This window comes from Dromaius novaehollandiae, chromosome 2 (genome assembly GCF_036370855.1).
Source record: "Dromaius novaehollandiae isolate bDroNov1 chromosome 2, bDroNov1.hap1, whole genome shotgun sequence".
NCBI lineage: Eukaryota > Metazoa > Chordata > Aves > Casuariiformes > Dromaiidae > Dromaius > Dromaius novaehollandiae.
The window spans coordinates 139528875-139544436 of NC_088099.1; the positions used below are offsets into that span (position 1 = coordinate 139528875).

A 15562-nucleotide genomic window follows, 5' to 3' on the forward strand; every position below is an offset into this window, starting at 1 on the left:
CTACATGTTCACTGAATTTTGTCATGCACCTGAGACCAAAGGAAGCCTGGCACAGACTAACCTGTGCAGTATGTGAACAATGACTTCTGCCTCCACAGAAGTTCGGACTGCCGGGGTTCATTGTTACAGTGATCACCGGCTTGTAAAGGATGCAACAATAGTCTTCCACTGAAATTCTCTCCAGAAGGGAGAAGAAGCGATAGCAGGTATGCAGTTTAAAGTATATTATTTGGAGATGCAGTTTCTTTATTCCTAAGCATATATTTTCTTAATACAGCAAGGAAGATTTCTGCACAGAAAGCAGACTTTGCATTATAACTCATGCACATGGCAAGTTTGAAGTGTTAAAATAATTTCTCTAACTATGACCATGAACCAAAAAGGAGGAGACAGAAAATTCTTACCCTCAAATGCTACCCTTAACTGTCCAATAACTCCATTATCAAGCAGGATATGGTGAACTGTTTCTGTATGTTCTTCTTTGGGAGAACTAGGATGAAATACGTCAACCAAAAGCCTCCTCTTTTTTTCAGCAGGTGTAAAAAACATGAAAGTGTCATCTCAGCCATTTGCATGGAATCAGTGCTATGCCACTGTAACACTGTAATTTCATCGTGGAACACTAGTGACATTAATACAAGACATCAGGCCTCATTCTGCCTAAGTCTTCACTTTCTATTCCTAGTGGACTTCTTAGAGCTAGTAACTCCAAAAATAAAGTATTTCTAACTTATTCATGATTTATTGTAAAACCTCTTTCACAGTCTGATGCACACAAGGCAATTTAAATCACCAAAAGTCTGTTTTGTAACTAACACTTCATTACAATAAGTGGAAAAGTTCACACATCTCTTGGTGTTGCACTGTTTCAGTTGGGCTGCAGAGCAAACGATACAGCGACGCACTGATTAGCTCTGCGTGGAGGCTAGCTCCAAACCAGAGGACAGAAACTTCCATTTTCAAACAGAGGAAGGTAAGTTCTGCAGAACACAGGAGAGCCTCAGTCTGTGGTACTGAAGGACTGTAGTGGCTCCTTTCCTCAAGGATATTAAGGGAGTTTCTTGAAGTTCAGCTGATTAATGGGGTGTTACTAGAATTCTTGACCGCAGTAGAGTATGTGTTAGCCCTTCCCCTTGCAAGGAGATTCCCTGATTCTGGTATCAAAAAACCAGAAAAGTGAATCCAACCATATTTAATTTTCCTTTTTAAAATATAATCTTACAGTTCTAATTTCAGACGATTTAGAAGTTGGGGATTAAAAATATGCATTCTAAACTCACCAAATCTGCTGAAGTCAGTACTATGTATATATACATATAGATCTATATAATGAATATAAGTTTTATATATATATATTCTACAATGTATATTTCTATATGAATGGAGTCAAATACCACACAATTGACCTTATTTAGATCACAAATACTTTATGGTAAGCATCATTTTTGTGTCCTGTGCTGATCTATTGCCCAGGATGGTGGGATTCCAGTCTGTGCCTGAAGCTCCTAGGAGTTCTGCCCTAGTAATTAATGGAAACAGTAAGAAAATATCTATACCTTTGACCAATGTGAATCAAAAATCCTAACTGTAAAACAAAGCTTAGAAACGAATCCAGCTGAGTTAAATACTATGCTCGTTTCTACTCTCCAGCCTCACTCCACATCACGGTTGGTGTTCATCTGCTTTTGTTTTTCTCTCCATTTAATAGTTGGAAAAATTAATTTGTATTTTTGTCTTAAGACATGATTCAAACTCTATTGAATTTAGGAATTTGTAGAGAGAGGATAAGGCTTTTTACCTGATCCAAAGCAGTACGCCTAGATACGGAATTGTCTGAGACACTGAAGTGCTCCTGCTTATTTCAAGCATTTCATTCATGCATGCTGTAACCATCAGTATTGCCACTCAGAGCTACGTCGCTTTTTCCTTTTCCCCCTTTACTTTGTGAGCTTACTTTGGATTCAAGCGTAGCACAGTATCAGTGTGATAGGGAAGTTACTGCGAGACCCTCAGCAGGAGGTTGGTTTGAGAACAATTATGTGACAGAATTGTTTAGCAGTGCAGCCCAATCTATGTTATGACCCTTTTTCTAAATGTAGATATAATGGCACATTAAAGTAGTGTTACATCTCATAAAACCTGCTGAGTGAGGGTTCAGTGAGGTTCCCCTCATTTCCCTCCTGCACAGCAGTTCCTTTGTTGCTGCCTCTCCTCCAGACCCTGTGATGGACGTGAGTCCTGTGCTCGTCTAACACTAAAACAGGGCTGCCAAGATAATTTATGGGCCCTGTGGCCAACAAAAAGTCTCAGGCCTCCTTGGGCTATCTCTTAAGTCCTACTTTTCTCTGTCCATTGTGCCAGCTTGTCCTCTCAGATTTTACAGATGCCAGGAAGGGTTTCGGGAACACAAACGTCGTTCAGCGGGCTCCTTTTAAACAGCAGTCCTCCCCGGCTTCGCCTCGGTCGGCGGCGGTGCTTCTGGACAGAGCAGAGAAGCAGAGAGTAAACACCAGACTGGGGGGAGGGCGAGCAGGAACGGTGCGGTGCGGTGCGGTGCGGCAGCGGTGCGCCACGGCCGAGCCGGGCGGGCAGGGACCGAGGCCGGGTCGCGGTGCCCACGCAAGCGGCCGGCGCCGGGGCTTCCCCCTCCTCTTTCAGCACCTTCGCTTCTTGCATCTGGGAATCTACGCTCAGGGCAAACACTGCTGGTCCACAGCCAGCGTGAGCCTCTCCCGGCGGGTGCAGGTCCGTGACAGCCGAGGGTGCTTGGCCCTGCCCAAGATCAAGCAGAAAAAGGAAAAGCTGCCTTCGTGCCAGTTCCTTCCAGGCCGGAGGGACCAGAAACCCAGACACAGGCAAGATTTCTGCAAAGCAACACTGAGTCAAACCTTGGAAAACCCCAAACCTCTTTATTTCAGTGCCGCTGAACATAAAAAGACACGTGTCTCAGTTTAATTTGATTTCAACCTCCCTTCCCACTACACGGCAACATGAAAAACACCGAACCACTCAGCCGCTGCGCGCCACGGCGCTGCCGGGAGCCAGCGCACCGCCGCGGTGCCGCGCGGAGCGGCGCGGGCGGGCAGGGAGGCAGGGGCGGAGGGAGGCCGCCCGCGCGGGAGGCTGCGGGGCCGCCGCGGGGCAGCGGGACCGGGCGCCGGCCAGCGCCCGTGCGGCGCGTCCGCAGCGCCGGGGGGCGGAGAGGAGCCGGCCGGGCCCGGGCGCCGCCGCTGCGCGCGGGGCCGCGCACACGCGGCAGGGGACGCGCACGCCCCGCTGGGGCTTCGCTGCCCGTTTCCACGGGAGAACCGGCCGCCGGCGGCTGCCACGTGCCCCCGCACGGGGCGCGGCCGGCGTTTGCTTCCCCCCGCGGCCGCCAGCAGCCCCGCGGGCCGGCGCGGTGCAGCGGCGCAAGATGCGCGGCGCTGCCGCCGCCGCTCCTCCCCCGCTCCCGCCCCGGCTGCGGCGTGAGCGGGGCGGGCGGGGGGGGGGGGGGGGCGTCCGCCGGGGGCGCGGAGGCCACGGGCCCCCCGCCGCGGCCCTGCGCGCATTTCTTGCTCCAATAAGCAATAATTAGGTCCTAAGCTAATGATGTGTCAGCTGATCCGCTCCCCCCCCGTGTGCGCGCGGGGGGGCTGCGCCCGGAGACATCTCCATGGAAACCGCCCCCCACCTCTCCCCGCGGCCGCGGCCGGGCCGCGCCGGCCCCGCGCGCCCGCGCCCGCGCCCCGCGGAGGGCGGCGCGCGCCATCCCTAAATGGGACAGCGCTGCCCGTCACGGCGCCGCGCCGCCGTCGCCACAGAAACTTTTGTCCCGGCGGCCAATCAGCGCGCGGGGGGGGCGCGGAGCGGCGCGGGCTCGGCCCGGTGCGCCGCCGCCAGCCCCGCCGCGGAGCGGAGCGGAGCGGAGCGCGCGGCGCCGAGAGGGCGCGGAGCGGCGCGGAGCAGCGCGGAGCGGCGGCGCGCCGGCCCGGACGCCTGCCGCCGCCGGGAGGTGCCGGCTGCGAGGCGGCGCGGGCGGGGCGCGGAGCCGGGCGCTGGATGGCGGCGGCGGCGGCGCGGGCGGGCGCGGCCGCGGACAGCCGAGGAGCGGCGGCGGCGGCGCGGCGCCTTCCCCCCGCGGAGGGGGCGTCCTGCCTGGCGAGGCGGGGGAGAGCGCGGAGACCTGCGTGAGCCGAAACTGTGGCACGGGGAGGGGACAGAACCAAGATTGCCCCCCCCCCCAAAAGAAAGGGGTTTCTGCTCAGCATCCGCACGCAAACTTACTTGAATGCCTTGTAGCCAGTTTAGCCCAGAGACCAAAGGAGAGCCCGCACCCGAGGAGTCCTACATGTGTGAGCACCATCATTACACTGGCAGAGCAACCGAGAGCCGCCTCCTTTCCTTTACCAACATCCTCCTGGGACTGATCTTTCTCCTCTGGTCCAATATCCGAGCCTATATCGTTTATATACATTTTTTTCCTCCATCTGCTGGGATTGCTAAGTAAATAAATAGATGAAAATTCCTATAAAGGCATCTGAAAATTCAGTGGGACTGAACGTGAGGAAGTGAAATGCTCACAGACCGTTACAAATAACAATAATAATAAAAATACATATTTAAAATGTGGATTGGATGTATTAGGCTTAGAAAATAGCAGGTAAGAACTTTCTTTCTTTCCAGTACCTTCATGCCCGGAGCAGGGATCTCTAAAGCAAAACCGCCCAGCCCTGGAATAAAGGGGGAGCAAAGAGACCAGTTTGCCCTTCAGTGCTTCCTCCATCCTGCACGGTGAGGCTGCTTTAGGGAGAGGCACAGTCCGCCAGGACAGAGACAGAAAGCCTTTCGAGAAGGCAGCTGAGGGCTGCCGGGGTGGAGGAGGGTGGGCTTTTTTTTCTTTTCTTCTTTCCTTTTTTTTTTCTCCTCCTTTCACCTGCACTATCCTGGGTGAATCCGTGTGCAGCTGATACATGAAAAAGAAGAAGGATCCGAGTCAATATTTTCTTTTCTCTTCGCTAAGCCGAGGGATAGGATTTTAATTATTTATCCACCGAACCCTCTCCGGGTAAGACGCTGCTGGAGACAGTGGGATAGTCCTGCCTCGCACAATTATTAAAGAGACCGATCACGTACAGTGGAAGGATAAGAGGAGCCTCCACGAGACACGTTTTGCTTCCTGTGATCCGACACAGTTAAAAAAATGAAGGAGAGCATTGCTACACTATTGAATTGATTGCTACCCCCCCTCACCCATCCCCCTCCCCGGCCCCCCCCGAACCACCACCACAACAAAAAAATCAGCTGGGATCTGCCTGCACCGGGACCTCCTTTCGCTCCGGCTCGGAGGTGGATGCATTTTTCATGAGCGCTAGGTGAACAGGTGCAAAGTGCGTCCGGGCGGCCCGGACCCGGACCCGGACCCGGACCCCGGCCCGCTTCCGTGGGGTGCGTGTGTGGCCGTGTGGGTGCATGTGTGCGTGTGGGTACTAGGAGATTATGGAGAGCGGCGACCGGGACATGTACCGCCAGTTTCAAGACTGGTGTCTCAGGACTTACGGGGACTCAGGAAAAACCAAGACGGTGACCCGTAAAAAATACGACCGGATCGTCCAGCTCTTGAATGGCTCCGAGTCGAGCTCCACGGATAATGCCAAATTCAAATTCTGGGTCAAATCTAAAGGCTTCCAGCTCGGCAATTCGGACGAGGTCAGTGGTGGTGCTGGAGGAGGGAAGCAAGTGCTGTACGTGCCAGTCAAAACCACGGTTAGTAGAGAATTGTCTTCCTTGTTCTATGTCGACCGCTGCAGCCCATACCGGGAGCGAGAGGAAAAGGGGGAGCCACAGCCACAGTTGGCTCGTTTCTCCCTCTTCCCCCAAGTCATCATCACCATGTTGCATTTGCGTGTCACATTATACCCCGCTCAGGTCTTTGTGGTCCTTGTCTCGCAAGCGATCACGCACGAAGCGCACCGCGCCGCCCCCGCCTCCCGCGCCGGTGCGGCGGCCCCGGGCAGGGCCATTGTCCCGCCGCCGGCCGCGCTCCTGCCTTTGTGCGCAGGCCGCGCCGCCCGGCCCCGGCCCGGCCCGGCCCGGCCCCGGCCCCGGCCCCGGCCCCGGCCGCGGCGCCCTCGCCGGCGGGCTGCCGCACGGCGCGCCGCGGAGCCCCGCCGGCACAAAGCCAAGCGTGGCGCTGGTCGCTTGTTTGGGGGTTTCCCCAGGCAGGGTATCTTTTCCTTTTTTTCTTTTTTTTTCTTTTTTTTTAATTGGTAGACCGCAGCCCTTGAGGCACCGAGCAGCAGGAATGTGCCTTGCTGGCTCTGAAGCGCGGCTGTGCTATTAGGGGGAGCGGGGAGAGGATGCTCAACAAAGGGAGTGAGGTTTCCACATGACCAAATGGTGTATTTTGTTACTCTTTCTGGGATTGCACAAGTCTGGCAGCCATAAAGCTGAAACTCAATTGATGCGATACAGTAGCGCTGCATCCCTGGCAGGCTCTGAAGCTGCATAGCTAGACGCAGGTCTAACAGCGCAAGAGCTATTATGCTTGGTGGTGGCAGGAGCTACAGATTTTCTTATTTAAGAAGATGGGAACTGTTGGCTACAAGTAGGTTTTGCCTATTGAACTCTCTTTGCGTATCATTGTTCTTACTTTTTATGCTCTAGGTCATATAAGCTAAGCTTCTGGAGGAGGGGTGGGGGAGCTGAAAAGGAAACCCGGCGAATAACAATATTCTTGCCTGGGCATTTGGGTTGGGTGAGCAGTATTTTCTTTCACAGTGGAAGCTCACCCTGAGCTAATGGGAAGGTTCCTGGGTGGCGCAGCAAAGGGGGCTTCTCGGAAAGTATTCTGGATCTGCCAATGACGTAGGCTGCTGGGGAAATCTGCCTCTCTCTGCTTTGGTGAAGTAATAAACCTGGGCATTCCCGGGGGCTGGTTTATATTTGCCCCCTTGTCATCATTGCCGTCATGGCTGTGAGGATGCAGAGGAGGGAAATTAATTTTAAGGGGTTTACAAATATGAAGATTGAAAGTGAAAGAGAAGCTCTGGACAGAGTTTATTCCCTCTCTATGGTTTTTATTCACAAAAGCGTTCTAGGTCTGCCTACAGGTTCAGGTAATTTGGCGTGTTTCTTTTCTACGGTTAGAGGACGGATTGTTAATTTCTGACCCCAGCAGATACTGTAGATAAAATTTATTTTTCAGTGAAATTTGAAAACAAATGTAAGTTAAATAAAAGTTGTCTAAAACAGAAGTCTCCAGTTAGGTGGATTTTTTTTTTAATACCTCTTCTGCTAACTGGAATAGTAATTCAGAAGAGCCAGTAGGCAAGATTTTATTCCTAAGCGTATCCATTTCACAGTAAATTAAAAACTGTAAGCAAATTCAGTATTTCTGGAGTAAAACTATGTTGACTACATTAATAAATAGAAGGCTAACTTTAAGCTTACAAGATGGAATTTAAGAATTAGCTGGTAATCAGGGCCTGGGAAACAAAAGACTTTTCAGTGATCTTCAATTTGTTTATTTCCTCTCACCTTTGCTAGGCCATAAAAACTTGGAATCCCACCTTGCATCCCCTCTTCTATTTTATTTTCAGATCAAATATTCAATTTTTTTCTTGATTTCTTTCCTTTAGAGATTTCAATCAGGGGTTGAGCTCCTTCTGGTCTTACCTTTGTTCATTTGGCAAATCATATCCTCAACCGTGAATGTCTGTATGTGTTTCTACATATGCATATATGTATTCATACTCATACAGAAATAACTACCTAGTTTTAACAACCAAGCAGCATTCATAATAAAAGCAAGGAATGAAAGTTATTATGACATATCTGTAAACAATTTCAGAATATCTGTACATTATGAGAATGATAACATGTAAATCCTTATGGAAAAGGTCTTGCATTTAGGTAAAATTTCTTCCTTCCTATTGCCTGCTTCCTCTAACCTATTAGCCAGATAAATGAGAAAAGCTTATTCTCAGCATTCTTATACAACCATCAGCTCTGAGAAACAACTGCCACCCTCCCTCCTAAAAACAGGAAACTAGTGTCACCATCCAATCACAAAATGCAGGGGAGTTATTTAAGTAGATCTGTAGTGTGGCAACTCTTTGTATGAGCTATTGTTAGGAAAGGGTCAGTATGTGCCAGGTGCTGAATTCTCCAAAACAACCCATCGTCTACAATATGGATGCAGTCCCTGTCCCAAAGAAAGCCAGTGGCAAAGCTTCTGTTGACTTAAACAGGCTAGGATTTCACCCAGTCTGAAATGATAATGTATAGGGGAAATACAGGATTTTCATTGGACAAGTAATTGTTGGTAAGCCTTAAAAGCCTATTTTCTCATTTCTTTAACTCTTCCTGATTACTTTAAAGTTTATTAATGTATGACCATTTAGAACTATACATCCTGTTTTTGTCTCACTGTTACCACACATATTTGAGCTTGTCTGGTTCACAGAGAGAGCCGCAAACAATATCAGATCCCCAAACTGTGATTCCCTCCCTCATCCTCTCCCTCTTCTGTCTATCACTTGATCTCACCATAGGTAAAAGTAAATTCAATGTAAAATTAATCACTGCTGGCAGTATGAGCGCTCCCTCTGCAACAACAGGATGGATAGATGATTGTGGAATTTGTACTCTAAAGTCACAAGCTGGTCAAAAATAAGCAAATAATATTAAAATACTTTGTTAGGAATTATTCTCTCCTTGAAGCTTTAAGATTTGTTGCTCAGCTTTGCTGTCAGCCAGAGAGATTTGCTCCTGATGGTGCTGTAATCCACTGCTGCTGGTAATTAGACATCATTACTGCTGCGTTAAAGGGAAAGAGAGAAGGAGAGAGGACAGGCTGGGGCTAATTAACTACTTGATTCTAGGGAAAGAAAGAGAGCCTGATAGCAACTGGGAGGTTGCACTGGAACAGGCTACATGTACAACACAGACTTAATTGAAGCAAGGGTATCTTGCAGTCTCACAGTAGCTGAAGCTTGGTCTACTTTCATATTTTGTGGCCAGCAGTACACTAGGTTTTATTCTGTTTTTCCCTTGCTTGGATGGTGAGTAGCTTAAAATCTCAGGCCTACATTAAACATCAATTTTAAGCATGCCAGCAAAGAGAATGTATAGATGATTATGTGTTGGCTTAATCTGTTTTACTGGTATGGTCTCCTCAAGAGCAACAGGAACAAATCAATTTCTGAACAGTCACATCCCTCTGTGGCCTAGGAGATGCACTTTTGGTCACCAAGCAACAACATCCCCTGCAAAACAGCCATTTTAGGTCCAGAGTGGGACAATACACAGTAAGGTATTTGTATGTGCAGTCCAGTGAATATCTCACTTCTGCAACTTTTCAGATTGCTACTGTTATTGTCATATGTTTTCTTCCATTAAGCCCAAGCTGCACTTTATAAGAATAGTGTAATGATGCCTAGCCTAGACACATTGTATAAAAGTGTTAGACCAAGAAATATGCCAAATGGCTAACAGTAATTAGTATCAAGTTTTAATGGTTGGTACTCATGATCCGTAAGAATGTGTGGAATTAACATCACTAGTATAGTATCTTTTTAAACTGCATATATGATTTTTATGATTTTTCAGGGTATTTTCTGCTTAGTTCTTTATCTGGAGTTATTTATTGATTAGCAACTTGAGAACAAAGAAATACGAATTTATTTTCACCACTTTTCTTTCTCTTGCTTTATATTTTTCATAGACACAAATATGGCTCCTAAAATCAGTCTTAATTTAAAAATATATAAGTTACAAAATAGGGGCCCAAGCTGTATCAGCAGATTCTAAACAGAACTTTCCTTTAAAAAAGAAGGGCCTACATCATTGCAAGATATGTCTGAAAGAACTGAATACAAGCTGTATTAGCAAACGAAAGGACTGTAACCTCAAAGGCCAGTTTCCGATTGTCTCTATGTCATTGTTAATTTCGAAAAACTCGACTGACTGAAATCACAAACCTGAAGTATGAATTTTCTTGTGTCATTTTATACATTATAATTACAAACATGGAATAAACCTTCATTCAGAAACAAAATTATGTTCACTTTAGTTAAATCGTTGTATCTTCCAGGAGGATCTAGTACCTCTTGGATTTCTGCTAGCAGAACCGTGAGGCTCTCTACAGGTGTAGGGCTGTACTACTGAATCTGATTACAGGATTTAGGGCTTAAAAATGACAGGCCAGTGAGTTCTTTGGAACAGGGTACATCCCAGCCAACCTCTTGTTCAAAAACAGTAGATTGGCATACAAGTTCATTGTTCATTTGATTTTAGATAAATAACAATAACATGTAAGAAAAATATCACAGTATAAATAGCTTATATATCAAAACATGGTATTTTAAATTATCTTATATTTTAAATTATGTTCATTCTTTTGGGACATTTTATAGCAATCTGAAAATATGCAGTTTTGCTTCATTACATTTCTCTTTTTGTAGCCATCAATATTAAAAATGAATAAAAGATTTTGTCAAATATATACTGGTAGCTCTGCAGCCTACTGAAGTGTCAGCCCATAATGGGAGTAAGTATCACATAAAGGTGAGGTTGAGGGTGGGCTATAATTCATTCCAAGGTAGAATTCTCCAGTAGTTTACAGTCTTGTTAAATGTACCTTCCAGGCTCAAAAGCTTGAATACATTAAAACCCTGCAAGATCCATCCTGTTCTAACTGCCCTTCACATTTTCCTTAACCCTTGTTCAGGTCTTCAGAGCTTCCTCTCCTCCAGCTACCCACACCCTCTATCCTGCTGTTTTCAGACCTCCCAGTGGACTCTGAGGAGGGAAGCTGGTGAATCAGACAGAGTGTTGGAAAATGGTCATAGCAGATGGAACAAAATTGTTTAGTTGGCAACTCTTCATGTAGGCATTCAGCTAAGTGTGCATGAATAAAGAGAATAACTGTCCTGAAATTTAAAAATGTTAAAGTGGCCATATGTAAGATGCTATCTCCACATGTGTGTATGTGTGAGAGAAGCAAAGAGAGAAGGATTTGGGATATCATGGTAACAATGTTGAGCTAGAATTTTCCAAAGAAAGATGAGTCAAAGAGAACAAATTTTTTAAAAGGGAACATTTTAAAGTGTTTCCTCTGTAAAACTAGAAAATGTTAGCATTACTTAGAAACATAAAGTAGGGTGTACAGGTGTTCTATGAACTGGCAGTATGCCAAAAGTAGATATTTAATTAAAGTGAGTGACAAAGGGATTTTAATTTTTCTTTTCAGTGTAGCAATAAAAAAAAAAACCCTACCGCTACTAATATATCCACTCTATACATGCATATATACAGCAAAAGACAGAATGACAGATGAAAGGCTGTTGCCCAGTAAAGGCCAGGCATATAGCTTGAAAGCCCACGTCTTCCCAGTGATCCAAAAAAACCCTTCCAGTTTAATTTTCAGGCCACTGAGCAACTTTGCTGAGAAGACTGAGGTGAACTTGATTCTTCACTGTTTTACCTCAGTCTCTTGTTGGTGAAGCTGCTTTAGATTCGCCAATGATGCACCATGGTAGAGACTCCAGCTCAGACACTTCAATGCTGATTTTCTACAAAGGTGCCAAGTATTCTTTCTGTAGCTACCTAGGGGTGTTATGATTAGCGAAAAGTAGGGGGGCGTTTGCTAGCAGGTTAGTGCTAGACTAGGCTGATATGGATCAGTACAACATAATGGTATTTTTCAGGGTTTTTTTATGCTGATAGTTTGTTTTTTACCCTAATTTGTGGTTGGTTCACCATTGTTCTTGTTCTGTGCTCCAGACAGACTGGAGATACACTCTGGAGAGACTACACATATATATGCAGAAAAACTTCATGTAGAGAGGGCTTATTATGAACACAAGCCTCTGTGGGAAGAAAGCTGGTGCTGGACTAATGTGGGAGTCATCAATTCAAATCTCATTTTACAGTAATTAAATAATTAAAATTGGCTGACATCAAACCATGAGTTTTGGTCTGCTTCTGAAAGAAAGCAACTAGCAGCTGCTGGTTCTGGTCTGAAGTAAGTTATTTGGGTCCTGACCTTTCTCAGTACACAGCATACAGCTGTGGAAGAGTTTTCTGGTAAAAGAGGAGCTAAACAAGCAGCAGAAATGTTGAGGAGAGATTTAGATGAAGTAGATGTGGAGAAAGATCAAGAGACAGCATGGCAGTAAACACTCGCCAGGAAGATCCTACCAGATTCTTCAGGCCTCCCATGCATCACAGGGCATCATAGGAATCTTTTGCTCTTTGTTGAGTAGGCTGAACCTACTCAACACAGCTTCCAAAATGAGTAGAGCTTTCCAGAACATGGAAGATGTTTTGATGTTGTATATGTCATTTAAACCTGCCAGAAGCCTCTCTGATTTGAGAAAACTCAGGAGATATTACAATACATGAAAGCTAAGTTTGTATTGTCCTGCAGCAGCAGTGAATGTGATCCTGTTGCTTTTTTAAATTAAGTTTTTGTTCTATTTAAATAGAAAAGCCTCACAACTTTACATTTCCGCTGGCTAGGAATTTTCTTACTGGCCCATGAACATAAAATATCCAGAAGGGCAAGAACAACTTCCTACAGGTTATAGTTGAACATTCTTCTGGATGCAATGGCCTTCCTTAGAAATCACCAGCTCTTGTACGATATCACTTTTATTGCAGATATTGTGTAAGCTTCTAACTGCTCATTCAATAGTTCTGCAGAACCTGACAGTTAATACATGTATGTGCAGGCATTACAGCTAGTTGTTGAAATGGAATGGTAGGATTTGAACCATTTACTTGTATCTGTGGATACTCTTCAACTGAAGGGGCTATCTGTAGTGAACATTTTACTTAAAAAAAAAAAAATCTGATCTATGCTAGCGTTAACCTCAAGCAAAGACTTTCTTTCAGAAATAAATATTCTGTATAGACTCAGAAGGGTAACTTTTATTAAATGACCTATTTGAGCCTAGGATGAAACTCATTCAACCTTTTTCATTTAAGAGACTATAATTAAGCTCCTCTGGGAAATGAAATATTACCAGTAAGATCCCTGTGTCTGAAAGTTTTGTAAATTTTGTTACCCCAAAGATTTTAATATAACATGAGACTGATGCTGCAATGTTTTGACTGTACTTAAGAATATTTAGGGGGTAAGATCCCTTAAATGACTTTGACTTGAACTCAAAGTACAATCTTAGAATGAGTAAAGTAAGTTTTGTGATTGCTCTCGGAGTTGCCTATGGACTTATATATACCACTAGCAACACTGTCAAGGGATTTTCTACAAGATCTTTTTTTGAAGTAGATCCAGAGCTGAAGTTATTGCTGATAAATCATGACCTGCCTGTATGGTAAAACAGCAGTTGCACTGGCATGTGGAAAATCAAATTTATGAATGGACCAATGCTTGCTACCCTAAGCTGATAGCAGCTGAATAGCAAGCAAATAATTATAAAATTATTTAAATAAATCAAAAGAAGTACAGCTAGGGTATGGCCACAGATTTCAGCAGACAGTGAAGACAATCAAAAATGCATTTTTCACTGCATATCTCCTCTGCTGCAGGTGATAAGGAAATACCTACAGATTACATACATTATATATATAAAGATTACATTTTTCAGGTGATGAAACTGAAGAATTATCAGAAAGAGAGGAATAAAAAAGAGGTGATGGCAACTCAAGATGTTATATTGCAGTATATCACCAGGACCAATACAAATTCAGGACCACTGAAGAACTTACGAATGAAGTAACTAAAATATTATTAAAATCTATAATTTGCCACTATACACAGAAATGATACTGGAGGATGGCCAAAAGTCTATTAAAAAGAAAAAAAAAGGTGGTAAAGATAGTTCATAGAAATGACAGACCAATGAACTGTATTTCAACACCAGCAAAGATCAATAAGAAAATCATTAAATATAGAGTTATTAAGTGTTCATATGAACTGCACCTGGTTGATGCAACTAGTTTGGATTTTGTAAGGATTAACTATGTTTTTCTAACTTGTCAGATGTTTGACAGTCTTAAAAATAATTTTCAGGTCAAAACTCCGTTCTGGCTTCCTTTTGAAATGAAAGGAATCTGATACTGACTTTACTAAAGCAGGGTAGAAACTTCAGCTATGATGACATAAATTAAAGCTGGTGAAGAGTTGGGAAACCATAGAAAGTGTTTGACAGTTATGCAAATGCAATCTAATGTATGCATGTGTATATACATGTGTATATATATACAAATATATATACATACTTACACCCACACATATATGTATATATGACCCAGACAAATGAATGGGTTTCAACATTTGGTGGAGATGCAAATTAATTAGGTTAAACAAGTTAAGGAAGAATTGGGAGGGAAAATAGAAATATCATAACAAAGGAAAAAAGGAGAAATCATAGCAAGCAGAATTCCCTACAGACCATTGCCAGATAATTTACATTTTATGCCATTGTGACATTAGCTTTTTGAAATGATAGGAAGAATTCAAGCTTTTCAATCACATTTGAAATTTATAGATTTGGCGTAACCTCTCAAGGGAAATAGTTAGGAATAATTTCAAACAAATCACTGGGCATACCTTTTAAGTGTGTAGCAGGGGTAACAAAAATCAGCATTAGGAATGGGACAGAGAAGATATTTAAAACGTATTCTTCTCATTAATTAAATAGTATGTCCTTGCCTTTAATAACATGCTCAGTGTATTTACCTCATCTCTGAAAGGTCGTGAGAGAGATGAAAGTTCCAAGGAAGCTAACTAAGCTAATTAAGGAAAAGGGGTACAAAAGAAATAGATTTTAATAGTTAAATAACACAGATTAACATTAAGAGAAAATGCACAGTAGAATGCAGATGTAAAAAGAAAAAAAGTTGAGAGAAATGGTGTGACATAAAGACTGGTGCATAGTAGAAAGAGAACTTACTAGCCCCCCTTTTTAACCCTGTTCCCTCTTGTAAGAATATTTTGACAACTATCTTAAAAGGTAAATGGAAACCGAGGTCATTGTTTTATAACACTTAATGGTGGGAGTGGAAAGTCTGCATTGCAGCCCCCAGAGAAATTCTGATTGATTCAGCCACAATTTCTTCCAAGGATTTTACAAGAGAGTGATAGCTCCACGGCTCTTTGTAAGGATGCAGTATTGCTCTTTAGTTCAGCTTTGCTGGCTGGAGCAGAACAGAGGACAAGGTTATTCCTGCCCTTCTGTTCCCCTCGGACTGCTGGCAGTGGTGATGGCACTTACCTGGAACAATATGCCTTACTGTTACATGGAATCAGGGAACACCTCCGTAGTTTTTCCCATAGAGGGTTTATCATCGGGGTTAGTTGCATTCTAGCCCATACAGTCAACACAAGGAAAGATGTGTGCAGTGCCCTGAAGTCCCAGCATCTTCCTATTCCCTTCCCTGATATACTGGATTTCAGTATTGCTGGTGATCCCAACATTCATGATCTTGCTTCATGTCTAGTTCTAAATCTGGGTTAGCAAGTTTTAAGTATGCATTTTCATGTTGGCAGAAGCAAGAAAACAAAAATATTCTGTCATTACTGCATAATGCAATTGGATGCATCATATTTTGT

The 15562-nt window shown here is 44.5% G+C and overlaps 1 protein-coding gene and 1 long non-coding RNA gene across 7 annotated transcripts in view; one reads left to right on the forward strand and one right to left on the reverse strand.

The window, feature by feature from the left end:
- Positions 1-1055: 1055 nt before the first annotated feature.
- LOC112984818 (uncharacterized) lies at positions 1056-4514 on the reverse strand. 2 transcript variants are annotated; one of them, XR_003259589.2, is made up of 2 exons: positions 4267-4514; positions 1056-2772 (listed from the first exon to the last, which is right to left on the reverse strand). It is a non-coding gene; the product is annotated as an uncharacterized LOC112984818 (long non-coding RNA). The 2 variants fall into 2 exon arrangements; XR_010387979.1 differs by having other exon boundaries at positions 1056-2864; positions 4267-4329.
- Positions 4515-5206: 692 nt separating this feature from the next.
- The window catches only part of NOL4 (nucleolar protein 4), a 194329-nt gene continuing 183973 nt past the window's right edge, over positions 5207-15562 (forward strand). For 4 of the 5 annotated variants that reach the window (XM_026102988.2, XM_026102989.2, XM_026102990.2 and 1 more), the window contains exon 1: positions 5207-5745. In XM_026102988.2, coding sequence (XP_025958773.1) covers positions 5479-5745 — 267 coding nt within the window. In that variant the 5' untranslated portion in view covers positions 5207-5478. The remainder of the gene's footprint in view (positions 5746-15562) is intronic. The other variant, XM_064507591.1, reaches the window with a different exon arrangement.